Source organism: Sminthopsis crassicaudata, chromosome 4 (assembly GCF_048593235.1).
Source record: "Sminthopsis crassicaudata isolate SCR6 chromosome 4, ASM4859323v1, whole genome shotgun sequence".
In the NCBI taxonomy this organism is placed as follows: Eukaryota; Metazoa; Chordata; class Mammalia; order Dasyuromorphia; family Dasyuridae; genus Sminthopsis; species Sminthopsis crassicaudata.
Genome location: NC_133620.1, coordinates 392,208,684 through 392,229,573, shown reverse-complemented (window position 1 = coordinate 392,229,573; position 20,890 = coordinate 392,208,684). Strand labels below are relative to the sequence as shown.

Sequence of the window (20,890 nt, the reverse complement as noted above, 5' to 3'; positions counted from 1 at the left end):
GTCTAGGAACACTAAGTGATAAAATAATGAGAATATTCCATCCATGTACATCGTACTGAGTTCAGTACAAAGGTACTGAATCCAAAAGGGTGTGTTATGTTGAAGGGAACAGAAATCTGACTTCAGAGTTTAAAAGTTAATGAGAAGAAGAAAAATAAAGGAACTTAGTATAGGCTGATTTTTCAAGGAATTCAGTTGAGGCAAAGTAGAAATATGAAACTAGCTAGTGATGATAGGTAAAGGAATGCCTGTGGGTTCTTGAAAGTTCTTGTAAGCTAAGTCATCATAGGCCCTATCAAACTGGAAATGCTTTGGTTGTCTCTAATTATAACTTCAGAAAAGGAGTGTAAAGTTCAATGAAGCTTATCATTAGAAGACTGATCTTTATGTGATGATTTCCCAGCTATACTAACTCATGATGATCACCTCCTGATGCTAGCAGAGGATGGCAATGGGAAGTAGTAGAACACATCTGTGAAGTATTGGAACAATTCAGTAAAGTTGTAATGAGAGAGCTAAGTCTCTGTAATCAATAAAACCTGCCCAGAAAGTGAATTTTGACACAATTTTCAAAGAATGTGATGATTAATCATATGAAGCAATGATAAGAGGCAAGAGTCTAATTAGAAACTAATTTTTTTTTCATTTCCACTTTACTTCTTGATGATAATTGTCTTGCTTCTATTTTTCTAGATCTTGGGGAGGCTGAATTAGGGGGGAAAGTTGCATCTAGACTATGTCACAAATAAAAAAGGATTTTTAATTTTATCTTTCTTTTTTAAAAAAGATGCTAATACTTCCTCAGTGAGTATTTACATATTTATTAATAACACTGTAGATGGACAGTGCCACTATACCAATTTAACAAGATAAAATAAGAAAGTGAAAAGTTTAGTACAATGTGATCATAGAGTCAAAGGAAATGAGTGGCTCTGGATCTGACATTTATTATTTGTATGAATTTTGTAAGTAACTTTACCTTCTTTATTGTCCTCCCCTGTAAAATGAGTTGGGTTACGTGCCCTCTGAACTAGACTGTCTATCTTTAGGTCTGTGTTCCTATAACTAATTTGTTTAAACTTGATAAGATAGTGGTCTTAATTAAAAAATAACTAAAAATCTTTAAAATTTTAACCTAATAACCATCTCCACAGACTAAGAAATAAGAGTAAAATCACTTTTGAAAGTTGGTGTTTTTTTGTCTGCAAATCCTGAGTCATCCTTTAAATAATATTCCAATATCCAAATTCCAGGAAAGAACTGAGGACTATTACAAGATTCAAGAGAAATGAAAATTTAACCCAAATTTAACTTTCTATCCGGTTTTCTTTAAAATAGACATAACTTTATGAATCTCTTTAGAAATGTATTCAGCTTCTATCCTTTCTTGCCACATAAGTTCCATCTTTCTTTGCTTTAGGCAACAGACTCATTGGCAGTAATGTTGAGAGACACTTCTCAGCTAAGGAAATGCTTTATGAATCATGTGTTTTTCTAGGCATACTGAACTCTCAGAATTATTAACTACAGCAAGATAGTAAAAGTCTAAACTCATTCAATAAATTCCAGGACATTCAGATTGAGAGAACAGGTGCTTAAAAATTCACAGCTGAAGAAAAACTTACAGGATGCTTTCCAATACTGCTTCAGGGCTAATACAAAAAAGGCATTCCCTTGTTAGGGCTGAAGCTCTTACCCAGTAACTAGACTGGTCCTTTTATTTCTGTCTTTCATACTCAGTAAAGCTTGGATCATGTAAGTTTTGAGTTCCTTTCCAACTCTGAGAGTAATAATCACTGTGACAGCAGATTCTTTAAAACACTAAATCTAGAATGCAAGTTATACAGTCAATTGAGATACGTAACTGCCATCTAGTGACAAAAAAGAGGAAGGCGTTATACTTCACGTAAAAGAAAGGGAATTTGTTTTGCTTTGCTTTATTTGAAAGTTTTGTTTGCAGTGGTAATAATAATGAATTATAGCAAGCACATATAAATGTGGGGCATAAGTTTCTTAATAAGAGTTATAGGCATATTTAACATGTATAAGACTGCCTGCCCTCTAGAGGAGTGGGTGGAGGGAGGGAAAGGAAAAGTTGGAACAGAAGTGAGTGCAAGGTATAATGTTGTAAAAAATTACCCATGCATATGTACTGTCAATAAAAAGTTATCAAAAAAATGAGTTATAGGGATTTACATGCTTTTCTTTTTTATTATAGCTTTTTATTGACAGAACATATGCATGGATAATTTTTCAACATTGACCCTTGCAAACACTTATGTTCTAACTTTTCCCTTCCCTCCCTCCACTCTCTCCCCTACATGGCAGGCAGTCTCATACATGTTAAACATGTTAATGTGATATTTCAAAAGATTTCTATTTTATTTCTCCTATCATATGACAAAACTAATAAATAAAAAGTATAAAAAAATGAATCTTTGAAAGAAAATTCTAAAAATATGACTCCCTTCCCAAAAGGAAGGGCCAGCAGGATGATCTTTATTGTGAAACTATATTCATTGAGTACTGCTATTAGACCAAAGGCTCTCAATTTGGATTCAATTTGGACTCTAGTCTAAAGACAGGATCTTTTGTTAAAAAAAAAAAAAAAAAAAAAACTTCCCAGAAAAAATATGCTTGTATTCATATGTTAAGTGAAGTTTTTCTATTTTTTATTTTATTTTCTGAGCAGGTGATTTTGCAGTTTAATATATAATCAGAAATACCTCTAACAGTCAGTTCTGAACCACTGAATCATTTTGTTTTGCTTGACTTTTAACACGTTTTGGTTGACAACTCTCGGTTGTTCATTATCACCAAAGATAAGAAAGGGAAAAAAAGTAAAATTAAAATTAATCCAGTCTATATTTACTCTTTAAGGTTCATCAACATCCATTAATCAATCTATAAACATTTATGATCTATGCTTCCTGCATGCTGAACCTAGATAAAGAAAAGTGAAATAAATGTCCGTGTTCTTACACATGGCTGGAGGTGACAGCATGTAAATATAGGTACAATCAAAAAAGGATGAAGAGGCAAGGTTGGAACTTGTTTTATAGGTTTCATGTAGATCTGAATGTTGAAGGAAACAAGGATTCTAAGAGATAATGGCAAGAGGGAAATATATTCTAGTCATCTAAAATTTCTTCAGTATAAAATTTCTTTTTTCAGGTTTTTTCTAATATTTGTAATGTATTATTTTTATTCATTTGAGGTGTACAATTAATTCTTTTCTTTCACAAACATCAGTATTATACATATTAAAACAATCTATGATTTGATACTCACTTTGTATGAGGATCATACAATTTAATTTAGGGGGATCTTTACATATTATCTAATTTCACTCAGATATTTTTACACATCAGAAATCTGAAGCCAAGGGAGGTAAAGTAATTTGTCTAAGATCATATGGATAGTTACCGTCAGTCAGAATTTGAAACCAAATCTTATGACTCTAATTCACCAGATTGCCACCCTTCTGTTGAGGTAAGAGTAAAAAAGAAAATCACATCCTAGATATCTCTACTTCCCTTATAAAACCAAGATATGATCCAGTTCTTCCTGTTATTTAATAGGTGTAGGCAATCTAATATCACTAAATAGTTGTGAAAAATCACTGGTACAAAATATTAGAGTACACCTCTCAGGAAGAATGATATAGTTAATAACCAGAACTTTGGGGAATCAAGCACAAAGGGAGATCATTACTGATTATCCAATTGGCTGAAAGTAGGATTTTTTTAAAATGATAATTTTGTGATTATGTTCTCATGATAGTATTTTATTCAGGTATGTACATACTGACAGCAGGCATAGCTCAGTTGTGGCCAGGTAGAGCCTGATTGCTCCACAAAGTAATGTTGGAGGATTATGTGGGGAGGAGGAGGGAAAGCTATCCAGACTCTGAAGTCTATTTTACGTGATTTGTTGATGTTTGTTATGATTTATAGTTTCCTCCAGGTTGTTCTTGACCCATTTTCCCATAGTTCACTGTTTAAGAATATGCTATACCTTTATCTTAACAATATCTCTACCTAGTTTACCATACTTTCCTCGCCTTCAAAGACTGAAAGGTTTATTGCTGTAATCAAAATTCTGAGCTAAGTTTTTTTTTTTCTTTACCAACATTTATCTTAGTTTCTCATATTTAATCATAGTTTCTCTAAAAAATTTAAGCTGTGACAATGATGCAAATATTTAGGAAACCAGAGAATTCAACTTGCTTAGGGTTGTAGCCTTATTGTTCCTCCAGGTGGCACTCAGTCCCAATTATTTTTAGATGGCAGGTGCTGTTTCCTTAGAATCATATAACATTATATCTTAGAGGAACCATAGATGTCCTCTAAGCCAATTACTTTATATTATTAAAAAAAAAAAAAGGAATTGAAGGTAAGTTGCTTTCTTATTAAGGTCATGGGCCTAATTAGTGACAGAAAAGATAATAAGCTCAATACCAAAATCCTATTCCCTCTTCATTATATCCTTGTAGCAGCTCTCCAAATGTGACCCAGGAACCTCAAGACCCATTCGGGGAGGTCCATAGGGTCAAGGTTATTTTTGCAAAAATGCGAAGACATACATACATATAATGTTGTTCTTTTGAGAGTCCTCAATTTTTAACATTATAAAGAATTCATTGACCAAAATTTTTGAGAATTACTATGCACTACAGTTTGGCAGAACACATTTTTTCTTTTTGCTTATGAATCCAAACAATCTAAATATTCAACAATTACCTATCAACTTAAATTCCAACCTGGTTATAATCAAATCTTGCTTTGTATCTAAGAGTGTTTAACTGCTTTATATATAAATATTACTGCAAACTATTGGTTGATGTCTTTATTTTTGATATTTTTATGTAGTAATCATATTAATTTCCAGTTAGATATAACATGATTGTTTTTAATATATAGCAAGGAGATCAAGTTTTTGAACTAAGAGACTTTCTTTGACAATTAGTCAATAGGAACTATAAAACAACAATAATAAATTATATTTACACAGAGCTTTAAGAGCTACAAACTATTTTCAGCACAATTCAATGAGATAGGGATTGAAACTTCTGCTTTCTCAATTTAATAAAGAAACTGAGCACTCAAACAAAGTTAAGTGCCATGTCCAGAATCACTCAACTAGGAAGCATTACAGCCTGGACTCAAACCAGGATCTTCTTATTCAGCCATCTGCTGCCTGATCCAATGTTTTGGAAGATCATAAAACTCAGGAGTTTTTTTTTGTTTGTTGATTGTTTTTTAAATAAAAAAATCAATCCTTGATTTAACAACAAGGCAGATTTTTAAAAATTGTTATGTTTTAAAAGTGGAAAAAATATTACTTCCCACTTGACATGGTTTTTCTTTTCTTAGGGAAATGACAAGTGCTGAGGTAGGTAGAAAAGAAAGAAGGGCATGTATGGATAGTCTAAGACACAAGAAAAGTTCAGAAAGTTCAGGGAAGATACTGGAGTGACCATAAGCACTGAATCCAATAAAGTATGATATCCAACTGACAAGCATTCCCATCGTACACTATATTTTACCCAAATTGAAAAATATCTAAAGCAGAACATCTTTCTTTTCTCCCCAAATCTGTTTTTCCTTGTGACTTTCCTGTTTCTATTAATGGTACAACCAGTCTCACAGTTATCATGCATCAATCCTTGATATTATCTTCAGCACAACCTATAGTCAAATAGTGGCCAACTTTTATGATTTCTACTTCTCCAATATCTACAATATCCAGCCCTTCTCCTTTCAATATTTATTGCTACCATTAGAATGTTACTGTCTCTCCCCTTAACTATAATAAATAGACTTCTTCTCAGTAACTCCTGTTCAGGTTTATCCATCCCTTTTCAATTTCTCTTTTATAGTATATTATATATACTATATCTATAATATATACTATATCTATATCATATCTTTTTACAGTATGTATGTGTATATATATATATATACATACATACACACACACACCATATATATATATATATATATATATATATATATATATATATATATATATATATATACCACTTATCTCTCTAATGTTTCCAAATTTACTATCAAATGATGCCCAGAACTCCTTGCCATAGCATTCAAGGACATAATTTGATACAAATTTACTCTTGCAGTCTTATCTCAGACTACTTTCTTTAATACATATATGTGAATTCTCAAGTCTCTATTGAAATGACATTTTTTCCATGAAGCTTACTTTGATTCATTCTAATTTGAAATTATTTTTCCTTCCACAGAACTTGGAAGATATTTTGTATCACTAATATATTTTTGTCACAAATTGTTCAATAATTTCACTCATGTCCAACTCTTCATGACCACATTTGGGGTTTTTTTTTGGCAAAGATACTGGAATAATTTATCATTTCAATCTCTAGCTCATTTTACAGATGAGGCAAAAAGGTTAAAGAGACTTGTCTAGGATCATATAGCTAGTAAGTGTGTGAGACCAGATTTGAACTCGGGAAGATGAGTGTTTCTGACTTCAGATCAGACACTCTATCACTGTGCCACCTAGCTGCCTTATCATACATTCTTCACTATAAGATTGACAGTTTCTTAAGCTGAGAAACTGAAGCCTTGTTTAAATATATGTGCCTCTCATAACATAGCATAGTATTTTTCAAACAGGTGAAACTTAATACTTCTTTGTTAAATGAGTTTTGAATGAATATGCATGGGTACTATATACACTGAATACTTTCCCTGTCTTTTATGATGGAAGATAATGGAGAAGGTGCATCATCAATGAAAGATATTACTGTGGTAAGTATATTAATAAATAAATATATATATATGTATATATATATACATATATATATATGTATATATATATATACATATATATAAATATAAAGCATCAGGTCACAATTTGCTATAAACTTTAAAATGTTTACAGCTTTAGTGAAATGTTTCAGCAAAGATGAATGTAAAATGACAGCAAAACACAGTAACAGTGTGTTCATTATGTTACTGCGTAATATTTCCAAGAAATTAAAAGTGAATATTGATGAGAACTAGAAGCAACCCTGAAACGACACTCCAAAATCCAGGAAGTTGGAAGGCCTACAGGAAATTAAGTTTAATGCAATCTAAAAATCTCAGTTTGGAACTCTCTCTGTCCTGGAGCCAATTTTCTTTGTGAAGCAGACAAACTCAGGATTTTATCATGTCTAGTAAGGGAAATAGCTCTCCAAGGATTTATTAGATTTATGTAGACTTCTTTGTCCATGAAAGGGAATGTAAGAGAATCTTCATTCTTAATATGAAGGGGGAAAAGGCCAAATGTTTATTTTTTGAAATGACAAGACAAAGAATATTGTTAAAGTTCAGTGTTATAAGAAATACCCAGATAACCTTAGTTTCTAGGATTTAAACAGCAAGAGATCTTTGTTTTGAACACACAGAAATCTGAAAGAATTTTAGAAGTTTAAAAAATAACAAAATTTAATCCCCACAATTTTTTTATTTTGTCTTAATTAGATCAGTGATACCTCATCTTCCACTAAGTTTCTATTCTAATGCTTTGCTGTGCAAGGGGCAAACCTAGTAAGTCCTATATTAAACTGGAACGTCTTGGAACAATATTATTAAATTATTAATAATAATAGCAATGGGGAATTGTATCATGCTTTAAAGATTTGCAAGTGGTTTAATCTATACTAGTGATTCCTAAAGTTTTCTTCCACAAATCTATTTGAACACTACAAAAAGTGCTGTCAATTTCCATGGTAATTTAAATATTGTTGTTTAGTTCTTTTTCAATTGCATCTGATTCCTTATGACACCTTTTTGTGGTTTTCTTGGCAAAGATACTGGAGTAGTTTGCCATTTCCTTCTCGAGCTCATTTTACAGATGAAGAACTAAGGCAAATAAGGTTAATTGACATGCCTAGGATCACACAGCTAGTAAGTATATGAAGCTGGATTTAAAGCCGAGTCCTTCCAACTCCAAGACCAGTACTGTATCCACTGTGTCACCTAGCTGCCCATAATTTATTATACTATTCAATATATTCTTTATAAATATTTACTACTCTAAGTATTTATTAAAGAAGACAAAAACACAACCCATTGATCTATACAATATCATTTGCTTGGAGGCTCAGTAATGTGAACTGTATATATATTGCTTGAGGCACAGAGATGCTGAAAAACTGATTGATAACCATAAAGAAATAAATACATTTAGTCATAATAAGTAATGAAAAGTACTGAAGGTAGGAAGCAGGGTGGTGATCTGTACTGATGGAAAGGGGAGCTTGGGCTGGTGGAATCACTAGTCTTCAAATATTCAAATGTAGATTTAACTGTACTTGTCAATAGTTAAGTGTGTCCAATTAAATTTTGGTCTTCATATAAAATAAAACTTCTAATCCATGGCTTTTCTTCTAATTACTACTTCAAAAAACCCTCACTTGCCCTCAATTTTTTTAAAAATTGCTCATACCATTGAATTTTCAGAGACTTTTAAAATGTAAGACCAGAGAGAATAATGTAAGAGATTTGGAGGAGGGAAAGCAACGATTCCCATAGGATTAGAAGTAGCTGATAAAACTATAAAATTCATTGGACAGAAAAGCTGCCTCATTTCATTTAGCTTACAAGTCAAGTTAGGAGCTCTTTGGGGAATGATTTGTGCACAAATCAAAGTAGGTTCTTAATTTTCCATTGCTCTCCATAAGTGATGTAATGGTTAGAGAAAAAGGCCTAGACTCAGGATGATGAGTTCAAATATAACCTTCAGACATTTATTAGATGTGTAGGCAAGTTACTAAACTGCTGTCACCTTCAGTTTCCTTAGCTATAAAATGGGGATAATAACACCTTCCTCAAGAGTTATATGGATCAAAAAAGATAAATTTTATAAAGTATAAAATGCAGTAGTTGGCAAATAAAAGATACTTCATATTGTTTCTTTTCCCTGCTATCTCTTCTTCATATACTACTGATTATTCATGCTTATTCATACATTGCTGTGGGTACTCATGTTTCCCTCAGTAGGCATTGATTTAGCATGGGGGTTCTTTGCCAATGATAATTTGTTCCACCAATTTTATTTCAAGTTTTAGTTTCTTATACATTTATAAAAACCAACCTCTTTCTAGTTAATGATTTTGGAAGAGAAATACACATACACACCAACACACACACACACACACACACACACACACACACACACACACACACACACACACTAATTACCTGTAGTTTACTCACATTTGTTTTAAATCCTGAAAGAAAAATCTTACCTGTTGAAGAGCATCTGAACACTTTTTCTGTGTTTCCAAAACGACAGCTTGAAACTCTAGATTAGAAAGGATAAGAAAAGATTAAGTCTTGAAGAAAAAATTAATTTTGTTTCCTATTTCTTATTCACAAGGTAAAAGAATAAAAACTTAGTTATAACATTGTGTCATGTGTAACAGGTAATAAACACAATCATTTAAATAGATTTTATTATAGCACTTTTTTCTCCCTTGAATCCCTCCCTGCTTTGAGATCCATATCCTCTGGAAAAATGATTTTTTAAAACTGGAAGAAAAGGAAAAAAAATCAGTAAAACCAATCACTACAGAAAAAAACTTTAAAAGTAAAACGTCATTTGTAGCGTGCTCTCCCGGCAGTTACAATTACTAGTCTGTCCTAGACCCACCAGAGTACCTTTGACCACTGTCCTTTGCAGTGTGAACTCTACCCAGCTCGCCTCCTCTGAGGCCTTCAAAGGTCTCTGGCCACAATCTCTTGAATCTATAGCTTAATAACCAGTAGCGCACTCAAGAACAGCCACGTGTAATCTTAAAAGTCTTTATTATACCTACTCACATAATGCCCTGACTGATGCCCTGACTTGTTGGTTCCCGAGTGAACACCTGGTCAGAAGACCCACGTGTTCACTACCAAAACCCTTACCTCTTTTGGCTATCCATCTTGGCTTGGCCACCCAGGCTAGGCTATTTCAAACCAATGGGCACAATCAATGCAAAGGAGTTGGGGGTAGTTGTGTCTTATTATATCTTGTTTTTGAGATCAAATTTGATTATTTTAATTTTGTAACATTCAAATTCAACTTTATTTGTTTTGCATTTATATTGATTGTTGTAGTGCTTTTCATTGTTTCCTTGCCTTGCTTACTTAATTTTGCATCAGTTCATATAAGCCATGCCTCTCTGTATTGTTTTGTCAAATGGCATAATAAATTTTCCATTACATTCATTAACCACAAATAGTTTAGTCATTCCCCAATTGACAGGTATCTACTCTATTTCTCATTCTTTGGTGAAGAATACAAAACACAATCATAAAAATGTTGCTATCTATGCAACCTTCCTTTTAGTAATTAACTGGGGTGTGCCCTAGCAGTGAAATTTCTGTTTCAAAGGGTGTAACATTTTAGACACTTCATCTGCCTAACTTATAAACTGTTTCCCAGAATGGTTATACTAAAGTATAACTCCATCAACAAGGCATTAATATATCTATCTTTTCTTAACCTCTCTAATATTAACTATTCCCATCTTTTTTGTCATCTTTGTTTTGCTAGATATGAAGTATAAACTCAGAATTATTTTGGTTTGCTTTTAGTAGTGTATGTGTGTATATATATACACACATGTATGTATATACACATATATAAGCAGTTCACAATTTTTATAATTTGGGTGTATAAACACATATGTATATGTGTGTACATATATATTTTAGTTTACAATTCTTTTGAAAACCAAATGCACTGAAACTATGTTAAGAGTATTTTAATCATAAAGTTTGAATATATAGATTTTTTATAGTATATGAAAAAATGATCTTTGCTTTGTAACACAGGTATCACATTAGTCAAAAGTTTTGTTATTATAAATTATAAAGAATTAGATGCCTTTCCCTACATGTTAGACAAGAATATGCAAATCAACCTATACTCATACTTTATCACAGACTTAGGAAAGTTCCATTTATCTGAAGTATATCCTAAAGGATATTCTCATAATGTCATCAAATTAAATGGTACTATCACCAGTTAAAAACATATCAAAAAGTAGGCTAGGCCGATTAATTTTTTGGCCACAATTCTCAAAGATCATTTCTCAAGTTTGAAGGTTTAGGACTTACTTGAGGAAGTACCCAAATAAACAGAATCAAAGATCTCTGAAACACTGACATCTATTGTAAACAACCAATCTCTTTTTCGGGGTGAATCTATGAATTTGACTAAGAGGGTCAGAAAGTTCTTAAAACTGTTCATTTCTTTGTGCTTCATGGGAGTTAGAGAATAGTAGATCATGTAATATAGCTCCCTCATTTGAAAAATAAATCTGAGAATCCAAGAGAACTTACCCAAGTTTATAAAACTAGTTGCATATTAAAACTAAAACCTAGATCTTCATTTTATTCTGTATATCTCTTGTTTCGACATAGTTGTTTACATATTATCTCCCCTGTTACATGGCAGGCTTTTTGAAAGAAGGAACTTTTATTTGTCTTTGTATTCCAAGCACTTAGTAGACAATTAATATGCTTACTGATTGATCTCTTGTCTTTACTAGTCTACCAGTGCCTTTTTAATTGAAATTTAAAATAGACAGTATCTTCAAGACTCCTTATATGTGCTAACTGGCTTCTGAACTTGTTGAAATTACTGAAATTAAAGAGACAGCTATGACACTTTTTAAAGATGTAACAGGATGTTTCGCTCACAATCTTTTTGGGGCAGTATTGGGGGAGTCTTTCATCTTTGGAAACTGATAAATAGAAAACAAGTATTTTGAAGGTAAGACAAGGACTGTCTCAATTTTATACTTTTGTTCCATGTACCAGCTATACATGATGATCATTTACCAAATGTTTTCTGAATTAGTGGTTCCTTATAGGAAACAGAGAAAAAAGATGAGGAAATTATTTAGAATATTTATAACTATTTCAGTCTCTTTACCTATTAGTAAATATATACTTTTACAATTGTTCCAATGAAGAACAACCTAAAGTGAAAACATAAAAATTTAACATCATAGAGGCCATAAGAAACACATAATGCCATTAAGATCATTTTTGATGATTTCCCATGGTGAACAGACACTGTTAATAAAAAATGGATTTTCTTTCATTTTAAGATTGCTAAACTCAGAAGTAGGGATTACCATTATTATTGAAAGCTGGTTTTTAATAAAGTCCTTTAACATCAAAGCTGAACTATAGTCAATATTTGATGGCAAATCTGGGTCCCAATAATACTTATTAGTTTTTTTAATCAAATATGCATAAAGTGCATTCCAGATTTATTTTCATAGTGTTGGACTTGGTATTCTTCCAGGAAAAGTAAATTCTGAACTTATATGACAAGTAAGATTCTATATCACAATTAGCAAACAAGAGACTGGATTATAAAGATATATAGATCAATATTTAATAATCAATGGGATAAATTATAAATACATACAGTTTAATACACTGATCTTTAACACCTACCATTAGTTTTCTAGAGTTTAGATGACTATGTTATTGGTTCATTATTTTCTTCTAATCATGATTTTCTAAAATTAATTTTCAATCCCAACAAACCTTTTCATTCTAAAATATGCCTCATTAAAACAAACAAACAACACCGGGTGTGATTTTGTTATGAGCCAAGGGCAAAAAAAGATTTTTAGTCAGAACAAAATGTTTTTAAAGAAGGCTTAAGTATGCTGGCTTTAAAGTTAAACTTCTGAGAAAGGGAAATAAGAGAAATCAAAAATGAAACTAACAAAAGAAAGGGAATGAAAAAGAGGGATTAAAAGAAAGGAAATTTTTATATAGTAAGAGGATATTAAAAATGGTAATTAAAAAAATTTCAGACTAATAACCAGATTACATATTGCTCTAAATCATTAGTAATAAGAAGAATGCAAATTAAACTTTCATAATCATATTGACAAATTTAAAAAAAAAGACAAAAACAGAAATAGTTCATTTTGGAGGCTCTATGAAAAGACAAGCAAACAAACTCGTAAAGAGGTAAACTGAACCAACCATTCTCAAATATATTTTGGAATTATCCAAATGACTAAAATTTCACTCTTTGTTCCAGAGATACCTCTGCTAGGATTCTATAACAATGAGATTGAATATAGAGAATTTTCATGGTATATCAAAAAAATTATAACATCAACTTTTATATAAATAAAGAACTAGAAATAAACTCTGTAAAGAAATTTTGCTACATGCATATAATGGAATATTGCTGCAATATATGGAAGATGAATATGAAGGTTTTAGAGAAACAAAAGAAAACTTATATGGATTGATGCAGTGAAACAAGCAGAACTGGGAAAAATATATGCTACTTCTACAGCCTAATTGTAAACTAAATTAACAACACTACAAAGTTCAGTGATATCTAACTATCATAACCAAACTCAGTCCTAGAGAAGAATTAAGAAGAGATATCTCTTTTTTGGCAAAAGTAGGAAGCTTTCATACAAGGCTAATATGTGCTGGTTTGCCTTACTGCACTGACCTTTCCACCCCCTACATTTAACAATAACAACAAAAACTTTGTTATAGGACTTCTGATTTTTTTATAAGATGTGAATTTTATATGTAAAAACAGATTCCACACATATATTTAATCAAGCAATGAAGGAAAATCTAAGTGAATATTTTAATTGAAAAGAAAGGAAGAATGCCAATAGGAAGTTAGCTGAAAATAAGAATTAGTGAGAAAATAGGAGAAAATGAAAGGGGAGAGAGAAGAAGAAAAAATGAAACTAGAAGGGGAGGTAGAAAAGTAAGAAAAAAAAGAAGAGAGATTAAAAGAAAGAAGAAAAGGATGATGAAGGAGGAGAGAAAAGAGGAGGGATAGTAAAAGGAGAAGAAAAGAGGAAAGGATCAACAGAAGGAGGAGGAAGAGAGAAAAAAAGGAGTTAACAAAAGGGAGTAAAGAGAAGTATGGAGTGAGGTATGTAGAAGGGAAGGAGACATAAGACATTTAGTAGAAGAAAACAAAATAAAAGGAGTGGAACTGTCCATTAGCTGACTTCTTCATAAAAAGGATATACAGCCTCATTGCTAGAGTACTTTGGACAAAAATTTCTGGCACCATCTGCTTAGCTAAATTCTGTGATCACCATAGGTAGATGTTATTCCTCCTCTTTTACAAATACTTATTTCCATCATGTTTCTTCCAAAAACCACTCATTTTAAACATATTTGTTGGCTAAAATTATCTTTATATACATATTTGCTTAAGAACAGAGATTCTGTCTCACTTTTTGAAATATTAAAATTAATTTGTATTCTCCATACCACCTTGCATGTAATATTTCATCTATAATTATGCTGAATTACTGTAGCATTCTACAGCAATTTTGTAGTCATTATTTTGATTTTTTGCAGTCACTTTTTTATTTTGAGATTTTTACCCTTTTGTAGTCACTATTATATGGTTACTTCAGAATGATCTAAAAAAGGGAGAACATTTTTGGTCGTTTTGAAATTTGGCCAAAAAGAAGAAAAATTTGGGAGAGAAAGAGAGGAGGAAGGGAGGAGAAAATTGGAAGTAGTAAATAAAAGTAAGCATAGAGAAGATGGAAAATGAAAAATAAAAGTAATGAAAAATAGATTTTTTTTCTTTAAAAACACTTCTTCAGCTTCATCAGTATTAAGTATTTAATACCTTTCACAATATGATTTTATCCTCCATGGGCAGATTATACATTGTCCCTATCCACTTACTCTAGAGTCTAGTGAAACTGGCTATCTTGCTATTACTTACACAAGACAGAATATGCTTATTTCCATATTTTAGGTTCACATACTCTCACCATAGTTAGAATTCATTCCCTACTCACCCCTATTTTTAAAAATACTTAATTGCTTTCAAAACTTAGTTCAAGTGCTTCTATGTGAACCTTTTCCTGATAATTGTCTCCCCTCCAGCCAGCTGCTAGTATCTCTCTCTCTCTCTCTCTCTCTCTCTCTCTCTCTCTCTCTCTCTCTCTCTCTCTCTCTCTCTCTCTCTCTGCCATCAAAATCATCAAATTTATTTACACTATATTTTGCATTTACTTATATGTATATGTGACTTTTTTCCAACAGATTTTGAGCTCTTAGAGGAGCTTCATTTTTTTTTCTCTTTTTATCTCTGGAACTACTAGAGTGGTATATAAATAATAGAAGGTAAGGAAATACTTGTTGAATGATTGATTATCCATCACCAAAAACTTGTGTAGATACCATGAAGGAGAAGTTTGGAACCCATAAGGCACATCTATGTAGTATCATAAAATCAAAAGCCTCTATATAGCTAACCCTTTTTTTTTGTTTTGTTTTGTTTTTTGTTTTTTAATTTGTTTCTTTGTGAGAGAGCTCCCAAACTCAAACACTTACTCAACTGCTTCAACTTCATAGGATTCATGATAGCTTCAACAAAGTTATTATTTTGGGAGAGTTAGAAAAGAGAGCTTAAATAGAAGAGAGTGATAATGTATGGAAAAATATGAGCTAAGAGAAAGGCAGAGAGCAGGACACTAACTAGTAGAAATTAATAGGACATATGTTTAGTACCCAAAATGAATCTGGGCAACCTTGGAAAGGAGAGAAAAGCATTGTTCCAGATTTGCCAAGATGCTGCCCTTACAGCAGACATTTGTGTTATTCCCAAAATTAGACAAATGATCATTAAGGGGTGTGTGTGTGTGTGTGTGTGTGTGTGTGTGTGTGTGTATGTATGTATGTATGTGTTGACAAAAAGCTATTATATGTGTTTTGGGATTCCAACTCTCCAATGCCTGTAAATATTTATAGCACTATACAAATATTAAATGGCATTATAGTTCTGAATTTGGGATAAACTAGAAAAAAATGATTCAAATAATAAATGAAAATATTCTTTACTTACCTTCAGTATCCTCTATGAGGATGCATATTTTAAAGAGAAACAAATTTGATGCATTAATTTTTTTGTATTATAGCTTTGTAGATTGCATCAAATAATAAAATTGATAATTATTCTGAAAAGTATTGTTATATAAGTTTTCATATTGTTATATAAGTTTAATAGACTTTTAACAAAAAAAATTTCCTTAATGAATAAATTGAAGCCTTGATCTTCATCAATATATTTTACTAAGAATTCAAAAGGAATAGAGCATCAAATATACAAAAGTTTTAAAAATCACCTTTCAGATGCTCAATTTTTAAAAATCTAAATTATTCCATTTAGAAAAATCAAATAAGATCAATAGAAAGGTAGGGAGAAAGAAAAATAAAAAATAATTGATACATATATAAACATCATGATCATCATGTATATTGTATAGTAAATAAACAGAATGATCTTTTTTCAATCTACAAAATGCTATTTGTATCATTTGGATATTTCTCACAAATACTTTATGCTATATCACAGATAACATAAGAGAGAAAATATTATAGCTGACCCTATGAACTAAAAATGCTTTTCCTTTTAAAGGTTTATATGCATATTATTTTCAAATTATATGACCAGACTCTTGACTCGTTAGAAATACCTATCTTGGACCACACACCTTGATTTCTTCCCTACTGGTGACCTCTTTTCTATATATCATCTACTACATTCCTGAGAAGATGACTCTAAGGAATCATTTGTAATAGTACAACATTTCTAAGCATGTAGCAAAAAGATTAATCTCAGAGCAGCTCTTCAAAGGAATGATGAGCAAAGAAAGGTGAGCATAAACATGGCTAGTGTCTTTCAAAGAATACTGTATTGCATGGGGTGATGACAGAAGGTGTTTTCTAAGATAAGTGGCAAGGTGATTTCTGAGATAATGGGCAGATTCAAGTGATCCCTTACAAAGTTGAGTTGGCTCAGGAGCTAAAATGAAATGTTTACCGAAATTGAGTCTTTCAGGAAAGTCAAGAGTTCTTTCTGGGAAATATGATGGCAGCTGAACATTATACAATCCTAAAGTAGACTCTGGTTTAATCATTATTTTTCCCCCTGTAGAAACCTATTGCTTATTTCAAAGATTAAAAGAAGCTCCCCTTTACTCCACCAAGAAATTTCAGGATTTAAAGTTTTCTTTCTGTAGTTTGTCACCCTATGGATAAGTCATATTCTCAGTTCATTTAAAGATCACTGACCCCTTTTGGCTAAGTTCATGGAAAAAATTCTTAGAGGTGGGAGGAGAAAGAGAGAAAGAAAAGAAAGAAGGAAGAAAGGAAGAGAGAGAAAGCAGAAATCAATGAAATTCATAAACTCATGATATCACAAACAGTTTCAAAAGTCAATTTTATGTCTGTCATTTTCTCATAATGTGGGGTGGTAAAGACAATTTTACATTTTAACATAGTTATGATTATCTCCTATAGTTGTCTCTCCAGAAATGAAGCTGATAATAACTCATATATATATATATATATATATATATGTATATATATATATATATATATATATATATATATATATAGCTTTGTTTTGCAAAGTTTTTGCATATAGTATCTCTTTTGATCTTCCCAAAAATACTATAAGATGAACAGTTCAATTAATATTAGAACTTTTAAATTGATGAAGAATCACTGAGAGGATCTGAGAGGTATAATAACTTAGTTGATATCACACACAGTTAGGAAGTATCAAATTAAGATTTAGAACTTAGGTCTCTTTGACTTCCAAGGTCAGTGGTTTTATTTGATTTTGTTTGGATTACACCATGTTGTCTCTGAAGGGAGATCAGTCTATTTTCCCAAGTAATAATACATGTATTTGAAGAAACTCACTTTGGGCCACAAGAGGAAGAAAAAAAGAAATAGAAGGTGAAAAAATGACTAATGGATTTATTAAAAGAAAATGTAACTATTATATAGTAACTGAAATAGATAGCTAAGATAAAGAAAACATACATTTGTTTTTCCTTATTCTTTTTTTTTTTCTCTCTCTCTCTTCTAATCTTCAGAAAGGAATTTGGAAAAGAGGAATATAAAGAAGAGGAAAAAGGAAGGGGTAGTAATGTGCCCATCAATTTTTGAATCTGAGGCAAGGTAGAATGGGACTGTCTTTGGGTATCTGTTAAAATAAAGGGACAGTGGAAAATTTTGTTCCCTATTCAAAGATGGATAAATACCAAGTGAAACTTCTAAATCCATCAATCAATATATTTTCCATTTCTTAACAAATATTTCATTGTAATGATTGTTATCCCAAATATCCCCCCCCATGAGGTCAACATAAGTTATATCATCAATATCCTACCTGCTTCAAGCTCTTTGGGCTCATGTTCTTCATCAGGAGGCTTAGCTGGAGACCAGACACGGGGGATTCTCCTTGGAAACTGCTCCTCTGTGTAGTCCAGAGAATGTGTGGGTTGACTGACTGCAGCCCAGGTATAAAGTTGATCTTGCTGTAATAAATGTAAGTATTCGTGTATTAATTCAAATATAATTTTAAAAAATAAAGAATCAAATAATATTCTGTGGTTACTGATAGAAATCATAGAATAGAAAATTCTATGTAGAACATAGAACCATAGTTCTGAAGTTGAAAAAATTCCAAAATTTGCATTTTATAGAGGAGAAAAATGAAATCAGATTATTGGTGACTTGATCAAAATGACTTAATTAGCAAGCATCAGAAATAGTATTTAAATATGTCCTACACTACAGAGCCAGTGTTCTTATAACTACACCATGATGTTTCCCTAAAAGACATCTTTATGTAAGATTCAAAAAGTAAACCAAAATAGCCTTCTCCAATTTTACTTCATTTCTTTCCTTCTTCCTTCTTTCCTTCTTTTTCCTTTCTTTTTTCCTTTCTACCTTCTTTCCTTCCTTCCTTCCTTCCTTTTTTTCTTTTCTTTCTTTCATTTTTTCTTTCCTCCCTGCCTCCATCCCTTCATCTCTCTCTCTCCCTTCCTCCCTCCTTTCCTCTCTTCCTTTCTCTCCTTTCTTCTGATGCGAATTGTTTCCCCCTTGACTTTTGGGGGTGAACTCTGAGAGTTCTAGACAATACACAGTGGCCAGGAGGCATTTTGGATATTTCAAAATAAAAGTAATTTTAAGACTACATAAGGTACCTACTTATAATGTTTTCAAAACAATATGTTTCACCAATCAAAGGTTCTAAGCAAGAAACACATATGCCCTCTTCTCAGTTTAACTGCTCATAAATTTCCACTTCCTTAAACTTGTTTGATAAATATTAGATATGTATGTAGCAGAAGAGAAGGGGAACTTTTATAAAGAGCTTATTCTCATTATCATAATTTAGGACCAAAAAGCTCAGTGGTTTCAACCAAGAATTGGTGATAGATCACAGAATAATATAGAGATAGAGCAGGAAGAGACTTCAGAGCCTTTGAGTTTAAACTCTTCCTTTTATATATGAAGAAACTGAGAACCAGAGCAGTTAAATATCCCAACACTTCACCAATTCTGATAGTTTCAATAGGTTGAGTCTTCATGTAATCTAAGCATCATGGTTTTAGAAAATCACTCCTAATTATTTTTTTAAATTTTTTTTAATTGTAAGAAGTTTATTTTTAATATACTATGTTTTATGAATCATGTTAGAAGAGAAAAATCAGAACAAAAAGGAAAACCTATGGGAGAAATGAAAAACAGAAAAAAAAGATGTGAACATAGCATATGTTGATTTACATTTAATCTCTGTAGTTCTTTTTCTGGATGCAGATGGCATTTTGTGTCCAAAATCTATTGGAATTGCTTTGCATCACTGATCTACATAGAAGAACCAAGGCTTTCATATATGATCATCACACAATATTACTATTATTGTATACAGTGTAATCGATTCTACTTGTTTTGTTTAGCATCCGTTCATGTAACTCCAAGTCTTTCTATAATGAGCTTGTTCATCATTTTTATAGTATATAATATTCTCTTACCTTCATGTACTACAACTTGTTCAGCCATTCCCCAATTGAGGGGCATCCACTACTTTTCCAATTCTTTGCTACCATAAAAAGAGCTGCTACAAAAAGTTTTGCACACGTGGGTCCTTTTCCCTCCTTTATGATTTCCTTGTAATATAGATCCAGTAATGGCACTGCTGGGTCAAAAAGTATGCACAATTTAATAGTACTTTATTCATACTTCCAGATTGCTCTCCAGAATGGTTGGATCATTTCACAACTCCACCAACAAAATATTAGTATCCTAGTTTTCCCACAACTCCTCTAGCATTTATCATTATTTTTTCCTGTCATCTTAACTAATATGAAAAGTGTGAGGTGTTACCTCAGAGTTGTTTTAATTTTCATTTCTCTAATAGTGATTTAGAGCATTTTTTTTCATATAACTACATATAGCTTTAATTTTGTCATTGGAAAACTGACTATTCATATCCTTTGACAATTTATCAATTGAGGAATGATTTGCTTTCTTATAAATTTGATACAGTTCTTTATATATTTCAGAAATGAAACTTTTTTTTCAGAACCACTGGCTGTAAATATTTTTCCCAGCCTTGAACTTTCTCTTTTAATCTTGTTTCTGTTAGTTTTGTTTGTGCAAAAAAAATTTTAATTTAATGTAATCAAAGTTGTTTATTTTGCCTTTCATAATGTTCTCTAGTTCTTTTATGGTCATAAATTCTCCTCTTCTCCAAAGATCTGATAGGGAAATTATCCTTTATTCTCCTAATTTGTTTATGGTATCATCCTTTATGCCTAAATTATATACTCATTTTGATCTTATTTTGGTATGAGGTGTGAGATGTAGGTCTGTGCTGAATTTCTGACATTATTTTCCAGTTTTCCCAGCAATTTTTATCAAATATGAACTTCTTATTCCAGAAGCTAGATTTTGGGGGTTTATCAAATACTAGAATGCCTTAATTATTGTGTCATGTGTATCTAATTCATTCCACTGATCCACTACTTTAT

The 20,890-nt window shown here is 31.7% G+C and overlaps 1 protein-coding gene across 1 annotated transcript in view; it reads right to left on the bottom strand.

Annotated features, from left to right (window-relative positions):
- Nucleotides 1–20,890, bottom strand: part of FMN2 (formin 2) — a 460,904-nt gene that overhangs the window by 350,876 nt on the left and 89,138 nt on the right. The window contains exons 4-5 of the mRNA XM_074262500.1: nt 18,241–18,388; nt 9,281–9,336 (exon numbers count right to left, since the gene is read on the bottom strand). Coding sequence (XP_074118601.1) covers nt 9,281–9,336; nt 18,241–18,388 — 204 coding nt within the window. The remainder of the gene's footprint in view (nt 1–9,280; nt 9,337–18,240; nt 18,389–20,890) is intronic.